The 19,099-nt window shown below is 39.3% G+C and overlaps 1 protein-coding gene across 2 annotated transcripts in view; it reads right to left on the bottom strand.

Moving 5' to 3' along the window:
- Positions 1 to 16,900, bottom strand: part of pde1cb (phosphodiesterase 1C, calmodulin-dependent b) — an 82,071-nt gene extending 65,171 nt beyond the window's left edge. For both annotated transcript variants that reach the window (XM_070974488.1, XM_070974489.1), the window contains exons 1-3: positions 16,556 to 16,900; positions 9,588 to 9,638; positions 8,727 to 8,892 (exon numbers count right to left, since the gene is read on the bottom strand). In XM_070974488.1, coding sequence (XP_070830589.1) covers positions 8,727 to 8,892; positions 9,588 to 9,638; positions 16,556 to 16,637 — 299 coding nt within the window. In that variant the 5' untranslated portion in view covers positions 16,638 to 16,900. The remainder of the gene's footprint in view (positions 1 to 8,726; positions 8,893 to 9,587; positions 9,639 to 16,555) is intronic.
- Positions 16,901 to 19,099: the final 2,199 nt, after the last annotated feature.

The following is a 19,099-nucleotide window of genomic DNA, read 5'->3' as shown; positions in this document are numbered from 1 at the left end:
CCGGTGTTCCCAGTCTCTAATGTCTAGTTCAGGGTATTTCTTACAACAGGGGTTTTCCTCCTTTGTTCTCAAAAAAAATCCACTCAGACATGGTTTAAAAAAAGATTTCTGTTCATATGAAAATGCAAAATCAGAGCTGAAGTGCTGCCAAGAGCTTACCAAACCAACAGGCAGTGATATAACCCTAACCCTAAAGCCATGTTGGCCAATCAGAAGCCTGAAAAAATCTGGTAGACTACTTGCAACTGAAGGTCCAATCGAAAAGCTCAATTTTCAGTGACCTGAAACTGATGAAAAAAAGGCCAAAAATGCATAGAAAGAGTTAAAAACACTTGGACTAGGGATAAAGCCCAAGCTTTTTCTAAGTCTTTTTCTCTTCTTCCTCTTCCTCTTCAGTTCTTCCCTGTACTATGTTTACATGCACCTCACAATATTCACAATACCTCCACTCTCAATGTGTTTTTGTGCATTTGTTATGTATTCAAGTAATCGCTTCATAACTTACTTTGTTAAGCTTCTGTAAACCTTGTGTCTCCCATGGACATATAAGACAGGTTATGACAAATTAGGGGCTCAATTGGGATCCAGTGTCATGGTCTTGGGTTTTGTTCTGGCACTTTATTTACATTTACCCCTTTTTCCCCTTTGCTTCAGCTGGCTCGGTGCAGAGAGGCGGGGCCGTCGGCTCGGGGGCGAGGCACACGAGACGCACCTGCAGCTCATCGGCAATTAGCCGGCTTCTTATGCTCCACTCACACTCATTCCTGTGCCAGATTATTCCTCAGTCCAGCCTTGTACACTCGTGCTTCTTGTCCTCGAGCCTTACTCTTGTCTGTTGCCTCATTAGTGCGCATTAGGAAGTATTTGTGCTATCCGTCAGTTTTGTTGAGAGTGTGATTTCTGTTACAAGCGTATATAAGTCTTGTCACTCCCTTTTTAGAGTTTTTCTGTTGGTTTGAATACTTTGAGTTTTCCTTAGAAGTGAAACCTCTGCCAGTTTTGTTTTGGGCTTTTTTTTTGTTACAAGCATCAGTAAGTCTTGTTACTCCCTTTTGGAGTTTTTCTGTTTGTTTGTAGACTTTGAGTTTTCCCCTTGTGGTGATTTTTGATTGTACTTTGTTTTCAAATAAATTCCTGATTTGTGTCTCTGCAATTTTGGGTTCTGGCCTTGATTTCACACTCATAACATCCAGGTTAATTTATCGTCATGCATGTCATATTTGAGTATGGGGGAATTAGGGCGTGTCTCTTGATTCAGCTGGTGCGTTTGGGTACGTGCTGATTTGTTGATTTGGTCCTGGTGTGCATTTGGCCAGGAATTTTGTTTTGTTTGGTTGGTGCTGATTTTGGCAGAAGCAGTAGGTCTGTGCAGTCAACACTGCACTCTCCTTGGTTCCTTTGTTTAATCCAGTTGTTGTTATGGCCACAGTGTCCGATTTTGTTGATACTCCATCATGGGAGTTGTTAGATAAATGCAGCAGAATAGGGTTGATGATTGTGGCCCCAGCTGTAGTGTTTTGGCAAAGGGTTTGTTGATTGAAGCAGTTTCAATTAAATCAGAATCATGTTTACTGCCAAGTAGGTTTTCACCTACTTGGCAGTAAACCTGAAGAGATGAAGGGTATATTAGTGCATAACAATGAGCATAGTAGGAGAAAATCTAAATTAACCTGGAAGAATGGAAGTACTGCAAGTCAAAGTGCATACATAGAAAACTGACATGAAGTGAAAAAATATAAAAACAAATATGTACAATACAACCACTATTTAAACGAGGAGCCTAGCTCAAGTCCAGGTGACTGCTGAGCTTACTCTTGAGCAGCAGGAGTTACTTTTTGCTTTGGAAAGGGTGAAACAAGAATATGAAGGGGAAAAGGGGAAAATGAGACGGGGGCTGTAAATTTGAAATTAAATTTTCAGCAGCAAATATTGGATTTGCCAGGCTACCTGCATGGCTCTGTGGACAGCAAAGCAGGTCGGCTGGTCAGTCCACCACTTGGGTTTAGATTGAAATATCTCAAAAACTAAAGGACGGATTATCATTAAATTTGGTTGGCGCATTCATGGTTCCCAGAGGATACATTCTAAAGACTTTAATGATCCTCTTACTTTTCCAATCTATCACCTTGTTAGCATAGCAGTGAAAGCAAAAACTCAAAGTACAACCTCACAGCTGCTAGTACGGCTATAGACTCTTAGTCTTGTTGACCTGATAGCAAACTCAGTGAGGCCTGATATGTATGAACAGCTTAACAAGTGCCTATTTATGGACAAACAACTACCTACTAAGATTACTACTACTTCAGCAGGAACAGAACACTTTGATCAGTGTGGTCTTAGGTGTCAGTCCATGAGGGCACAAAGGGATGAACAAGTTCATGCAACTGAACTGGCTCCCTGTGGAGTCCAGAGTGACAGCTAAGACTCTGTCAGGTTTACAAAAATATAAATGCTGTAGCTCCTAATTACATCATCCTGCTGGTCAGAGAGGCTCACAGACACAACACCAGGTCCAGGTTGGCACATCCAACACTGGTAAGAATCAGAAGCCTGATGGGTAAAAGTTCTTTCAGATATTTGGGTGCTCAGAGTTGGAATAATTCCTAATTGGATTCAACAGACTACAAACCCAGTGATGTTTAAGGCAAACTATTTTCTGTACAATGTTTTTTGTACTTTTATATATCTACTCTATTACTCTACATGCAACAAAGAGCACAACGGAAATAACTCCTCCTTCTTGTGTTATCCTTGACATTCTTTTACTTGTGCATGTACATTGGTGTTGCAAACATGTAATTGTCCCCTTACAATGAACTGTCAAACAAACAAACAAACAAACAAACAATCTTTGAAGCCCTGATATACAAATTCTGTCACTCTTGTTTACTAAATGCCCAACTGTCCTCACTAGCCTCTGGTTTACTTGTACTACCTACCATTCACACTGAACAGGTTGATTACAGTAGTGTGTCTGAGCTTCTTAGCTGGAAATGCTTCCTATGGTTCCAGGAGGGGTTGTCTTAGGGCCTGAGTGAGAGCCATTGGGAGGCAACCATATAGTCTAAATACAGACTAACCCAACTGAGGAGCTAAATGCAGCTTAAAGGTATAAATAGCTCTGGAGTTGGCTGTCACATTTCATTGCAATTGGCAGTGCTAGAATCCCCTTCACAAAAGTTCTTTTAAACATCCTTGTAGCTTGTTTAGATATGCACAGATATTTATTGGTGCATTTATAGTGTTAACAATTCCACACATAGTTTTTTCAAGCTTATAGCCTTTGACTGTTTTTAGTTTTGTGATTAACAATATATTTGTCTCTTCCTCTCTCCTCTTTGTGTGTGCTTTTCTGTGTGACAAGCTGCTGCTTACAGCTGCCCTTGCAGAGATACATAGAGGTGTACTGATTAGAACTGAAAGTCAAAAATATCAATTTATTTAGTTTTACTTTACTGCTTTACATTGAGCTGTCAAGTGTATTTGATATTCTCCAGTTTTGAAAAGGGTTTCATAATCCCAAGCAGTGATAAAATGCCCTAACCATAGAAGACAATGTTATTTTTTAATTTTCTGGGGAAAAAAAAAAAAAACATTTCAGTGTGGTTACACTCCAAATTTAGATTTCAAAATTTAGTCAGTTTTCAGTTTTATAATGTCTTCAAAGGCCATTAAAAGCAGGAGTTTGTGGAAACAAGTGTTCATTCCTACTGTACATGGTTAAATCTCATTCTAACTGGTGTCTCCAGCAAATTATGGCTACCATAAAATAGTCCACAATAGACAGTGATTTTCTGCCCCAGAGTTCACTTCAGGGTCAAGGCTCCGGAATTGTCACACTCACTGTAACTCACAGCTCAAAGTGACAAAAACATCACAGCAAATTTATGCTGCGCAGACAAAAAATCTGCCAGCCTCCCATAAGCGCCTCCCAGCAACTGCTCTGATCCTATTACTATATTAACCAGACAATAAGATGTGTACAAAGCCCACATGGAGGGGACTATTCACGTCATGGGTGAGCGGTTTGCAATTCGCATAGTGTATTAAAGGCAGCTGTGTGGGAAAAGTGAATACACTGTGATTGAGTGAGGTCAGGAGTTAAGGGCAGATTCAAAGAAATCCCCTTAATGTACTTTTTGTGCCTATTTGTGAATGTAGTCAAAGAAAATGGACTGGTGTTATTGCGGCAGATGTCAATGTGCACATTCGCTTTAACCGTTCTTCTGGAAATACACAGAAGTAACATTCCAGAATATTTGGTCTGTATTTCACCTTTGTTGGCTCTGCAAAATGATTTTCTTTCTAAAGTGAAACATGTTTCAATTAAATTCACCTTTGCATTTGTAAATAATAATAAATTACAAACTCTGATTAAAACAGTCTGCAAAACAGCCTCATGAGCCTCTATTGATCTGTACTTTAATCAATAACCAAAAAAGGTATTTTATCATTGAAAGCTTGTAGACTGCGCACAACGGAATAAAGATTTTGATCAAAGCAAAGGTTGGAAGCTTCATTTACTGCATGCATGGCCAACCGAGAGAAGCAGGAGTTTATGCTTTGGTCAACTCTGCAAAACTCTGAAATTAAGATGAACATGTCATTAGAGGTTTGGCACAGTTACAATACATGCCTGTTGCTGAAAAAACAGCCCATTCTTATACAGTAGCAAGTGTATAAATGTCTGATCCGGACATGTGTGGCATCATGTGGCAGACAGCAGTGATACAGCTTCTTAACATCATAACTGTGAGGTCATGCTTCAATCATTCTGATGAATAGCTCTGCCATTTGCCCATGTGCTTCCAGTCACACTGGCCAGCAGAGACTCATTAGCCGGCTAGTGAGGCTAGTGATGGAGGTTGTTGCTGCACAGCAGATGTCAGTGGGGGTCTGTGAACCTGCGGTTGCAGCCAAAGGAGGGGTCAGCCTCCAGAACTGTGGGCTGCCACAGAGGAGACAGCCGCCTTAATCAACTGCAAAGTTCACAGCAGCACACAGCATCCAATTAACCAGCAGATAAATCACACAGCTGACCACAGAAGAGTGTCTGAGAGTCTGAGTCATGTATGCATGACCGTTTGAACTGAAGCGTCTTGTGATGATTCTGGTTCCTGCATGTCTGTTTGTCTGAATGCTTTGATACAACTGCATACAACCAAAAAACACCTGTTTTGTGGTGAGTGAATACTCAATTTCAAAAACGGTATTTTGTCCTCAAATGTTTTTGTCATTTTTGTTATGTGCAAATTAAAACTGCATATAAAAACAGGTGGAAAGAAACTGAAGTTTTTAAAAATTGCACTTACCAGGAAACACATCATCGATTAATGGGGTTTTAATCTCAGTTATCAATAAGTTAGTATGCATTAATTAATTAATTAATTAATTAATTTTAAGTTAATCTTACATTTCAGTTTCACCATAGTCAAATGGTTGTCAAATTAAATAAAAGTTGATGGTTCCTAGACTTAAATCATAATGGAACATACACTAATATAGTATACAAGAGCAATGAGTTTCTAATAAAAAGGTCATTTTAACTAATGAGTAATAACTTGTCCTTCACGCAAAACATTCACTTCCCCTCCTCTTGGGACCAGATTGGAAATAACCCTAATGGCTTTTCATGCTTTTTGTGTCTCACCACTTTAAAGGTTTGGCTGTCACAGCAGAGCTGCAATTTCAAAAGGAAACAAAAATCAATCGAACAGTCAAACTAGCTGAACTGGATGAGAAGCGACTGCTGATGGAAATGATGGTGAAGATATTACATTCAAATCACATGCTGATATCTAAATGAGAACAGTTAAAATGTTTGTCTGGTTCATCAGCGGGCAGAATGGAGACAATTTAAAAAACATTTACATCATAGCACCTAATGAGAAATGTGAAGATGAAGTTAGTCTCTGTATCATATATAAATTGCAACTGCTAAAGTGAGGTAATGGTACAACAAAATATATATGCAGACAGAAGTAAAACATTCAAGTTACATCTTGTACCTACAACAGTGCTGCCCACAGGCCAAAGCTGACCTGCCGTAAGGTTTGATTTGCCAACCAGATGTTTCTAATGAAAAAAAAAAGGCAAAAATAATAGAATATAATCACTGCTTATGCTGATTTCAAATAAGCAGGGTCCCTAACTATAAATTCTTTTTCATCATCTCAGCATGGCAGGCACTTTAGGGAACTCACGATCCTTGTACTATTTTACTTCTCAACAATACAATACAATAGGTGTTTTTATTTTGGCCCCAAGCCCACCATTAAGTTTCACTTTTGCCCTCCAAGGGAAAATGTTTGGGCACCACTGATACTACAACAAAGCAACTATTAAACTTACAATAGCAACTGGCAATACAGAGGTGAATAGTCACACTGCATAAACAACATAAGTAGGCTACATGTGGCAAATTGGGAGTGACTGTGGACTGGGTAAACAATGACAAAGCATTCTACAATACACTATCCCATTCAAAAATATCAACCGTTTCACCTTCCCCCTGAAAGTCACAGTCCATTCACTAGCTAGCGAATGCTTTAAAATGCATAAAGCATCCCTAATGAGCAGAAACAACAGCATGGCATCAGCCGCACAGATGAGTCAGCGTGTGTTTATACACTAATGGCTGCATATTGTTTTCTGTCCCTCACTGTGTGACTAAGCATGCACTCGTTTGTGTTGTAGCAACAGCTGTAATCCGAAAACAATTTCAGCAGCTGCTATGCATCTGAAGTATTTGCCTGCCATTCCGCTGATTTGAAAACAGATGGAAAAAGGGTAAAAAGATGATCGAGGAGCTTTGCAACCTGAGGGATGACTAGAAAACTGCAACCGGTCCAGCACATTCAATTTGCGTTTCGGATACTTGAAGGGAAATTGACTGTGGAGTTTAATCAAAACGGTGGAACGCTTTAAAGACATCAAATCTTCTCAATTTCACAATGTCACTGAGACCTCAGTAGACTTTTACCTTCATTCTAGGTATTTATGATAGTCGATAGTCCTCCCTCATTCAGATCAAGTGATCCTTCTCCATTCTCCAATAAAATCTAATTATCATTGCCTGGTGGACAACAACCAGCTCTGGCCTCGGAAGTGACACGGTGGTTACATCATTTTATGGATTACTGCTAGTTCCGTGGTCATTTAATCACCTTGTACAATAATCTAACCATTTGTCAGTCAGTTGCATACCCCCATTACTCCCCATGGATTTGCCCTCTATTAACCAGTGCTGTTGGCCAAAGACTTCCCGTGACCTTAGTGAGACTTGCCAGACAAAAACATGAGGAACAAGATGGCTGTTTGTTGGGGAGTGTGAATCATAAGAAATGGATGCAACAAAACAAAAGACGTGAACTACGCTCTTTTCTAAAGGCCATGTTTGCTGGTAAATTGCCAAATTCACCACATGCAATCACTATTTGACCTGTCAAATGACTTTAATAAACAAGAAATGAAGAAGTGAGGTATTTTGTAAGCATAATTTACTTTTATTTAAACTGTTAGTGTAACTGAAATGAACAAATTATTCAGCCTCAGCCAGAAACTCTGCAGAATGTGGCTTGTGCTGGGCTTTTTTCCCTTCACCCTTGATTAAAGCTACATGTCTTAATATATGACACTGAATTAAGCCTCTATCTCTATGGACAAATGAAATGTTTCCTCTTTGGGAGGTGAGAGTGGTTTTCACTGCCCTGTGCTGACTATGGTTTTCTTTAAAATCTAGGCTGTAGCTTATAAATGAAGGAACAGGCCGTGTCTAGTCAAGTGGAAAATCACTTTCTCCTTGTCACTAGCCTACCTAAAACAAAGACCTGTTTTCTGGGAGGAGCCTATAGCAGAGAACAACAGCACAGCAATTTGAGATAGCATAGAGAAGCAAGTGCAAGAAGCAAGAAGCATGTGACACTACATTGAGATTTTGGAGAGGGGAGGAAGAGAATGAGACAGTTTCCACCATCTCTTACCAAACACCCCCAACAGCCTCTCCAAATTGCCATAACTCCTTATCTACTTTGCATACAATCAAAAGCTTGTTATCACGTACTCGCCGCATTTTTAGTGTCCTGTGACAAATGCTCACTTCTTGCCACCTGCGGCATTTGTAACAATCTCCGGAGCCATCAAGGTTAATTGGAATCAGGCGTTAAAAGACGTTCAATATTCTAAAAGTGACAACAAATTATGTTAATGGTGGTCTGAAGTCCTTGTTATCAAGGTGGAATCAATCATGCCCACATCCCTTGAGGTCAGCAGCCATACATAGCAATTAGCAATGTGTGTGTGCATGTGTGTTTGTGTGTGTGTGTGTGTGTGTGTGTGTGTGTGTGTGTGTGTGTGCGTGTTTTGGTGTGTGTATCATGAATGTAAATGTCAGACAGAAGCTTATCCTCTCTGCAGAAAGCAAGCAAAGGATCTACTTCAGATCTTGCAAACTTTGTAATCAAGTTCACATTAACCAGAGTCCAAAAACACAAAATGAACAAAAAACACAGAATGATGTCTGAGCGTATATGTGGCCTTGTTTCCTTCCTACATACTTAAAGGAATAACGATTACATGTAAATTACACTTCTGTGAGATAATGAGCTGGACGTGGCTATCGATGTCCCACGGCAGCCTCACACAGGATTTACGTTGTGACAGTCAACAAATAATGAACTATATCTTCTTGTTTTTCATTCCTGCTGAGCTGTGTGACAGAAGCAAACCTGATGGCTGTTTTCTCTGTAGCATCTGGTTCATCAGCTGCAGGAAGATCATCAGCCAGAATCTCTTCAGGACTTCGTGGGTCATTCAGGGGGGGCTTCTGCTCTTTGCCTTTGATCCCCATCCCCGCCGTGATGGCATTCCACAAAGCACTCTGGGACTTTGAGCCTTCAAAAAAAGAAAAGAAAAAAAGAAAGTCTTTGAGGTGTTTTTATAGTGCCATGATTCAAGCTTTTATTCGTTTACCAGGTGGTATTTTGAATTCATTATTTACACACTTCTAAAAACAACAACAACAGGATAGTCAGGACACACACGCAGGATCTCAGTAAAAGGGAGTTAGAGAATTGAGTGCCTTTGTAATGCTGCCCCCATGTGGCTGTATGTTGTCAATGCTATTTTATCTTTCAAAAATAACACAGCATGTATCAACGCTACTACAAATACTTCACTATTGTTTAGAGGAGGGTATTTCAACCTTCATCACCTCATTTTCATGAACTCAACACATTTGAAGTTGTCATGTAAAGTAAACGTGTTGTACTTTCATACTTTTTACCCTCAGCAGAGAACATTTTCTGAGTAAATCTACTGTCAACAAGGTATGTGGGTGGATTATGGTAATTAGCAGCAAAGTTATTCCTGAAGCATCTTTTTCAACTTTGAAAACAAAACAAAATGCTGTTCCCCTCCATTTTAATGAGGTGGTCTGAAGTAACTAATACCTCATTAACTATCTTTAATGAGATATTAAAAGTATGACAGGGTTGAGCTTTGATCTGAAAGGTGAATCAATTTAAATGAACAAATTTAGTATATTTAATAATGAAGCATCACTAACATGGAGTGAACATTACACTCACGTGCAAAGCTGGCTTGTGGTCTCGTGGAGCTGTCGCCATCTTCATTTGCCACTGGAGGAAGAAAAACAGATGAAAGAGAATTAAGTGAGGCTACTTCCTACAAAATACAAAAGTTTGATATCTACTGTCTACTGATATTTATCTACTAACTGTATGAGAGCCACATTTTCCTCTACATGACTCCACATGTGTTTCAGAACGTATTCCTTTGAGGTCATTAGTTCAGACCGTTACAAGGATAATTACCCAAACATCCTACATGCAGTACCACTCGTTTTAATGAGACTCTGCACATTCTGCTCTCTATGAGAACATTTCCATGTCTATATTGTTTAAGTATTTTATTTCTTGAAATCAAACAAACGAGATGGTGAGCAAATGCGTGATTCAGACAGAGACAGAAAGGTCATTTACTGTTCTATTAAACCCTTGGATTGCCTTGAAGTGTGATTTAAGTGATTGTGAAAGTACTATAATTGTTGCTGTCACTTCAGATGAGGTAAACTACTGGAATCTCTGCCCACTAATCACTGCACGCAGTGTGGAGTTCACAGAGTGGCAGCACATCCACACATCTAGCAGTGGTGTTGAGGGGAAAAAATATTTATTCAAACTAATTTAATATGCAGGAGGGCATCTTAGAATGAACAATCTGTTAAACACTGAACTTGACCTGGCTGACAAACAGCATCAGGAGACTCTACAGCACTCCACTGCTGCCTGAAACTCACACTGGCCAACTCTCAACAGCAACTAGTGCTGGTTTCTGTGGTAGTGCACTGGTGGCATGGTCAGAAATGGTTGTCGAGAGCTTGAGCTAAGGCCAGTGTTTGTGATTACGCTCCACATTTCACAGTGAACATCACCTTGGCTGAATGTTGAGGGTAAGTTCCTCAAGATGCAGTTCTCCTTTTGGCCACTAGATGCTGGAACCATAAAACTCAGACAGTAAAGAATTAAAGACAGGGATATTTTTGCATTTTTTCTTGGACATAAACAAGTTAAACCTGTTGAGTCAACCCTTCCCAGCTGTAGTTTTATCAGTGAAGAAGGGAGATGGAGATGCTATCCAGTGCAAGGGGAAATGAGCTTCTACTGAATATGCTGCTCTTCAGCTGACTTCTCACATCGAGCTGCATTCTTTAGCATCTACAGGCCACCTAAACACAGTGCAAGTTTTCTGAACACAGACAATGAAAGCTTCAGACTTTGCATTATTAGATTTCTACATCGTGTCAGTAATTACGCATGGCTCAATTCTCAGGCCTCTTCTGTTCAACGTCTACAGTACATGCTCACACTGTTGAAGGTTATGGAAAACAAGTATCTTACCATAATCACGCAGACACAAGCACTGGGACCGAACATGTTATCTGATCATGGATGTATTATACTGTACATCCAGCTGCTACAGACAGTGGCAGTTGCCACCTAAGTCCTGTTGCTAGCTGCCTTTACTACTATTTGAGACAGGCCCTGTAGAAGGAAAGTGTGTGCGAGTGTGCACACTTGCACACTCAGTTATACTGTGCAGCACCCTCAGCACAAATATGTTCCTGCACGCATGCCTTTGAACCCCTCTGAGATAAAAGAGCTATCTGAGACACAATTTCCCAAAATCACTATCTAATTGGCCCAGCTGTCTTCAAATAAAGACTGAGTCATTTAATTTTATTTATTCTAGGAACTCTTTATTCCCGAAAATTCAGTGACAAAATGCTTTAATATTCCGCCACCGTCATTAAAATCTTTTACACTCTCCCACCCACCTTCAATGCACGTTCCATTAACTGTATTTCTAGTTTTGTCTTTGTAATCTGGAGTCTATTGTGTTCCATGTGGAGACTGTATTCTTTCATGGGTCTTTATGAAAGAACCTTCACAGGCAGCTCAGGAGCAGATAAGAATGACCTTCATTTGAACTCGAGGAAGTTGTAGAGTCCTTTTCTATATCATTTCAGTCTGCAGTTCTACATTTAATATTTTTTACAATGTCTCACAATGAACATCCTGTGAGCAGTGGAGGTGGGGTGGCACTCCTCATGATAATGGATAACCATGCTATGTAAGAGGACATGGACATGCATGTTTTAATGTGGGATATTGAGGATGTATGTGTATGTTTAGAGGCCTCATTAAGTCTCTCCCATTGGCAAAGCATATAGCCTCTTTATTATCAGCCTGTGATGAATATTAGCAATATTGTTGGTTAGGTTTATAATAATAATCAGATTTCCCATAGAACTTCCATGTACAGTAAATTAAACCATCAATAACTGCTGGAGGATAAACAAGGTTAGATGCCAAAGTCAGGGTTGGGGGTGGCAATTAGACTAATGTTAATTCTAAATACAAACCTACTTTTAATGCTGTCTCTGATGAGCTGCCAGTGCCACCAGGGATGCCTTCAAACTAGTTTGACCAAGGCTTTAGCTCTTAAGCTTCAGTCAGGGGTGCCACTGGGGGCTGCTTCCTGTTTTCCAGGCACAATCCTCTTTACTGTTGGCCAGAGTGGCACCTGAACTATGTTTTTTGACTTTTTGTTTATATGCTGCCAAGTATTGTTTACAATGAAGATTACAGGTGAATAACTAACAAAATGTACCATAGTATACATCAGCACACCAGTTGACTACCAGCATGTTTAGTCTGGTAAATGCTGACAGATGTTGAAACAACTTCCACACAGACTTCCCTTGCTTTCCCTGATGCTACTGTTTTCAAAAAGCTACTGTATGTCTGTTCTCTGCATACGCATTCATTAACATTCGTTGCTCCACTGGAGTGAAATAGGAAGCTCTGCTCTTTTCACATGTCAAATTGCTTTATGAGCGCTCAACTGACAATGGTTTTAAAGTTCACAGTGGATAAGCTTTAGTCAAAACGAACCTATGTAGAACTGGTTGAACTCATTCTTGTCTTGTCTGGTTTAATCAGCTCAGATTTTGGGATTCATGGTTTGCTACACCACCCACCTGGAGCAACCTCTGTTCACTGATTTAGACAATACTAATGAAGACAAACTTGTAACAGCACCCACAATCATTAATTTAATGATAATTTAATTTGAATTAATTTGAATTTAAATCATAATTTAATTGTTCTCGTGTTCATCTGTATGCAAAAGGTGCACTTTACCAATTTTACACAAGGTCTGTTTACTACAAGGACTATTAATCAGCCTATGGAAGCAGTTTAATGCTGGTCAAGGCTGGTCAATGGCCAATGTAACACAAAATATACATAGAGTATTCTTAAATACCCCCAGCCACTGCTTAAATAACAGTATGGCTGTCGTTTAGCAGGTGTCTAGGGCAAATTACAAATTGTACAATTGTATTGGGAATATGACTGGGTCTGAAAAAAATCAGTCAGATTTATTTATTTATTTTGCTTTAATCCATGACACTGAAAAACAGCACCATGGTCTCACCATGGAAACAGACATAAGTTTTTTTTTCATGTGTATGAAATCTGCGTGTCATACTGATTCTACCCCTTTTATCTTCTTTTCTCCTCCAAGCATTTTTCCAAGCACTCATTCATTTAACGAAATGTATTAATTTCACAGCAATAGCTTTTAAACTACAACATGTATCCAGTCATTTGGGAAAGAGAAATAAGACAACACATTTTCATAATCATTGTTATACAATGTGTGTCAGAGTTCACTGAGATATGTAAGCCCATCATATTTAACGGGGATCATCAACTACATTAATCCAAGGGCCGAAATTTTTCTAATCACACACTGGGGGTCACATTGAGAAAAATTCCTTTAAAATCCTAATTAGCCTATAATTGTTCAATGTTTTCACTTTCTTAAAAAAAAATGTATGTTTTTACGAGCCTACATTAGTGTGAACAGAGTCCTAAAAAACGTGGAAAATAAATGTATTCTGGACTTTTTGGCTCCTTGCCAGGGATTGGCAATTTAATCAATGATCACTCTCAGGATGGACTGGGCTGATGGACTTCCAGTAGTGAGTAGTTTTAGATACGCGCATTTTCTGAATTTATTAATATTCTGGCAGGCCAGATGTGACCCACAGACCATCAGTTAATGATCACTGATATGTAATTTCATTAGGTTTACTTTGATATATTTGATACATTTAACTTTATTTATACTGGACTGACAAAGACAGGCATGTGTTGTTGTGAAATCTAGACATCAGTACACACAATGGACTGCTACTCAGAAGTTTAGAGAGATGTGTTGGGGAAAAGACCAACCAGGTGTCAAGCCTTGTCTTTACTAGAAGATTTTTAGAAAGAAAGAAAGAAAGAAAGAAAGAAAGAAAGAAAGAAAGAAAGAAAGAAAGAAAGAAAGAAAGAAAGAAAGAAAGAAAGAAGAGCTTGTGAGTAAATACAAGTTTTCAATAAAACCATGGTTTGTTCAAAATCGCCACCAAGCAAAAACTGCATTTGTCATTACAAAGACACACATTCAGACACATTTGGTCTACAGATGAGCTGAAAAGTTCAAATCTGTTTTCTCCACACGACTTATGTAACATCAACAAAAACATAACACAGCTAACAAGGATAACCCATGACTAAACATCACAGCTGGAAGCCGAGCAGAAGCTGCCAGCTACAGCTGAAGCTAAGAATTTAATAGAGCAGTGAACACAAGGTGTCCAGCCAGGCAATGAGGTACCAGTGCTTAGGAGTCACGCTTCAGAGGAGGTGATTGGCAAAACGCTGTGCAGACTGAAACCAAGGCCCAGTGAGCAATTGATTGTGACACTTGTAGGTTACCATGACAACTGCCATGCTTGTGGACAGTGTGGCTGAGTTGTGGACCACATGTGATCGAAGCAGGTTTTTAGAGGTGACAGGATGTCTCCATGCAAGTGGAAAATCTATCATCTGTGCGATCATAAAATCTTTTAGGGCTGCTTTTAATGCTTCTGAAAAGACATCTGGAAATGATTTCCTCTTTTTGTGTCCTCGCGCCCTTAACACTGATACATTCCCTTTCAGTGAATTCATATCACCAATGTGATATGTGTTCTAAGAGAGGTGGGCAGTGTGTGCCACAGACCTCCATTCTAGTACTTCCTGTGTTTGCAATAATAACAGCACTGAGCTTGTGGCACACAGTTCAACCAAGTTGAAACTTTACAGATGCACTATGACAGCACTTTAGTAGTAACTATTCAGTAGTATGCAGGCACTGACCACACCAAAATGCATAAGTCAATTTTGGGTCTATTAAGTTAACAATGGTATAAGGACATCTAGAGGAAAGTCCCTGACTTGACAAAGACAAACTTAAAGGCAAATATAAAAATTACTACATACATTAACTATTAATTAGTCTATGATTTAAAAGTTACTTCTTTCACCAGTAAGGGGTTTGATTGTGAATGAGATGAGCACATCTGTTTAAATGAGTATTATCATGTCTGTTGTTTTAGAAGTGATTCTGGAAGAAATCTTGGTACCTTTACAGTGATTTGAGATGAAAAAAATGCAAAAATTACAACATTAAAGCAGCCTCAATTTTTTGGTCACTTGGGGGCATATACAGTATGATCGCTGTGTAAAGTTGTGGCAACTGAGTTAGTGAACAGTTGCTTTTTGAACATATTGAGCAGATGTGGACTAACATTAGCATTCACCTGAAGTGACAATCATTCATTCCTAAATTCTGTTTCTGTCTCCACCAGCTCTTGAGAGAAACGTGTGGCTCTGTAAGTGCTAAATGCTCCACTATGTTCACCATTTCATCACTTTATGTTCACTGCTGCTTGGAGTTCAGCAGGTTGTGTGTTTTTATCAGAGCAGGTGTATTTAAAACAGCGGCTTTCTATGTCTGAAAACAAGTTTGGTAAGAGCAGAAAGAATAAATAACAACGGTAAAGTTGCAGGCTATAAAACGGAAACAATGAGCTGAGAGAAGCTAAAACACTTTGTAATGCAGAGGTGAGTTAGGTGACTATTCCCTGTTGAATTGTTGAATCAGTGACCCCCTTCACACAACACATGGTCCACTGTTAACATAAAAAATATCGATTACAGCAGCTTTAACAAACTTTACAATAAGATTAGAAAGAGATATGATAAACAGTTACTATCCATATATTTCCAGCCCAACTGCATCCCAACTGAAAGTATAATTGAAAAGTTATTCAATATTTGAGTTGAAAGTTGTATTTGTGGGTTGAAACCTAGAAGCTTGTTGGGTTTCTGGTGTTGTCACAGCAGGTGTTTACTGTCAGCTGTGGTAAAATGTCCTCTGTAACAAGGCTGATTGATTTGTAGCTAAAAGTGAAACAAGTTTTGCATCTTAAGTGATTGAATTATTGTCCAAAAGTCAAATATATATGTTATTAGTCTTGAAATTTTAAATTCGTCAGTGGCTTCAACATATGTTTTCTTTTGTAAACAAAGGTGAGAAAAAAAGAAAACTTTCACTGTGAAACTCAGTAAGTAAAAGTTTAACATTGCTGTGTGCACAACGAAGCTGTGAAACAACTTCACATAAATACCACCACATTTGAGGACTCTGCGGTCCCCAGCACAGAACACATAGCTCTGTTTTCAGCACTGTTTCAGCACTCACTGCTGAGACTTTTCCCAAGCGCTTCAAAAAAAAACAAGGAAAGCAGCACATAAGTTCATCAACACTCTGGTTGTCAAGACAATAGCATGAATTCACAGTGACGTCAGCAGCACAAAGCTTTTGTGCGAAGCCCCCTTGTTTCCATGGTGTAGTTGCATTACAGAGGCAAGCATCAACTTCAGTCGAATGGACTAATGTGGCGAGTTGTGCAGAAGGGCTGAAATGTGATGCGTTTAACGATGTCACTGTGTTGCTGCCGAACGCCTCATTGCGCTGCCTCGCACTCTCTCACACACATGCATTCTGCTCCCGTCACACACACTTTCGTGCTTCTAGCTCACATGCAAACACACTTAACCTTTCCTCCCGCTCTGCCTACCCTGCAAATTCTTACCGATGGTGATGTTGAAGCCATCAATGCTGAAGGTGGCACTCCGACCTTTTCTAAATCGATGTTTCTTGGAGTTAGCTTCCATCGCTTTGGCACCCTCCGGTCACCTTTGCGCGTTTTAATCTGTTTTACTGCCCTTGTCAGTTTCAGCGTCTTGTTTCAGCCTTGCTTGGGTAACAAAAAATGCAATCCTCTGTCTCCGGTTCGTGCTGAGCGCTGGTGGAAAACTGTCAAAGACTCACCACTTCTCATTACAGATGCTGAGCTGGAGAATTTCTCTCAAGTCCTTTTCCACGCCTGTGTCTTTGTTATACATATCTCTTCTTTCCGTCTCTCTGTTTCTCACACCTCAACAAGCTCATTTCAGCTTAGGAGCTTATGGCTCTTGATTTGTTTTTCTTCTCTCTTTCTCCCTCCACTCCTCCCTCCCCGCTTTCTCTCCTCGTCTCTCTTCCCCAAGAGGTACAGTAGGTGTGTGTGGTGGGTGGCATTGGTGGTGGCGGATGGGAGGAGAGGACATCTCAAGAGGTCTGTAAATGAATGTGACTCCTCCTACTGTCAAGAATTTATAGGAAAAGCATTGGAAGCTCAGAGTTTCCATAGCACAGGTCTGTCGTAGTCTGTATCAGTTCTGCTCTCACACATTCAAACATGCAATAATGGACTCTAAAATCATATTCTGCCACACTTGCATTGATGCAGGAGCACTTAGAGGAGAGAAAAAGGTGGAAAGAAACAGAGAGTGATTATGTGTATTGAGTCAAAACTAATCATTAAATCAATGCTATTTACAGAGGCAAGGGAAGATGAAGCCCATTAACAGCATACGTACTGTTCTTTTGAAAGAAAGAAATCAAGCTCTGTGGTACCCACTTGAATGGTTATGTCTGTAAGAGGTGCAGAAACTGCCCAAAATTCAATTTCCCCCTTTAAATGCTCACTCATTACCACAAATGACACTGGAGCCAGGACACTGCATTCTTGACTATTTCAAGCATCCTGGAAAAATCTTGCCTTTGCGCTCATCTAAACTACCTTTCATTTTCCCAACACACATCTCCACACCAGTGCACATGAACACACACCGGCACATACCAGATCAACAAAGGATGAAAAGCTCCCCTTATTAGCACCACCTGACATTTAGCTCTGGAATTTTACATGTTTAATTTTTCGGGTTTAATTTCTGGAAACATAAGCTCTTTTATTTGTCATTTCCACACTTAATTTCTGTAAAATCACTTGTGCATTTCCAGTCTGATCTAGTATTTGACTGAGTCTGTTCTCTGTGTTTATTCTTCCCTTTTCATTCTTTCTTTGAGCTACTTCTCTTATAACAGCCACGATCAATTACGCAATTTACATTCAACGTATTCTCTATTCATGTCCCATCATTTGACTTACTCTAAAATCTTGTTTATACAGACTCTAAATAAATATCTGACATGGTTCATATTATTATCATTATGAGTAAATATCACATTGTCACATCAAGCTACATCTCAATTTCTTGACCAACATTTTATGACTTATTTACTTATTCAACCATTTTTTGCCGCCCCATTTGTCATCAGTCTAGGTTGTAAATTTCGTCTCAATTTGTAATGATTTATGATGCAGTGATTTATTTTAGTTTAAGTCAAAACTTGATGTGTAAACTTTTATTATTTAACTATATTTACCCATTTATGTTTATCAGTTATTTTTGTTTATGGTTGGTACAGCCTTGCTGTTGTTTAATTGTCTTTTTTTTTTCTATCTGAATGCACGGCCATTTTTCCAACTAGGATTTTGTATCCTAAGGTTAAATCTGAAAAAAACATTTAATATACTTCAGTGGCATGCCATATAATCTAAGCGATGTGATAACCAAGACAGGGGATTTTGAAGCATTAACATGTCCCCAATTTAATCAACAGTTAATAAATGCTACATGATGTCTGTGTGGCTACAAATCTCAGTGGTAACACCTACGTCAATAATCTGTATTACGATCGTACTCTTGTGAGTGATCAAACATTGAAATAAGTATGTAATCTCAAAGGGTGAGTATTCACCAGTTATAAATTATCTTTGATCTGTCAACAAACACACAAATAAGGACATATAGTAGTACTAAATACAGTAATCAATGCATGATTTCTTAGTGATGTAGTGAAGGTGTCTGAGGAAATGGAAATCAATCACAATCAGGAGATCTATCCAATTATAACAGAGCCAGTTTGAATCACTCAGTGCAGTTCCAGCGGACACATTATACACTTGTTAGATAATTACACTCCATCTCATTTTGTTTTGCGAGCTACAGTAAGAGCTCTTTACCCTCTCCTTCTCCTGTCACCCTGCTCTCCCCAGCCTCCAGTTCAGATTGTATGTAGTAATTTGTGAGGATCCTAATTTTGCAACACTCACTGTGCAACATCAAGTGCCCGTCTGTTCCCGGGTAGCTTTTGTGTCAATGAGGGCATGTGTGGGAATACAGCAACTTTATTATTCTTTGCTATGCCTGCAGACTCCCAGGTAACCATTTGTTTGAAAGGCTCAAAC

The sequence above is a fragment of the Chaetodon trifascialis genome, chromosome 11, assembly GCF_039877785.1.
Source record: "Chaetodon trifascialis isolate fChaTrf1 chromosome 11, fChaTrf1.hap1, whole genome shotgun sequence".
NCBI lineage: Eukaryota > Metazoa > Chordata > Actinopteri > Chaetodontiformes > Chaetodontidae > Chaetodon > Chaetodon trifascialis.
Note: the sequence above shows the minus strand (reverse complement) of the source record. Positions and strands in the feature narration are given on the sequence as shown.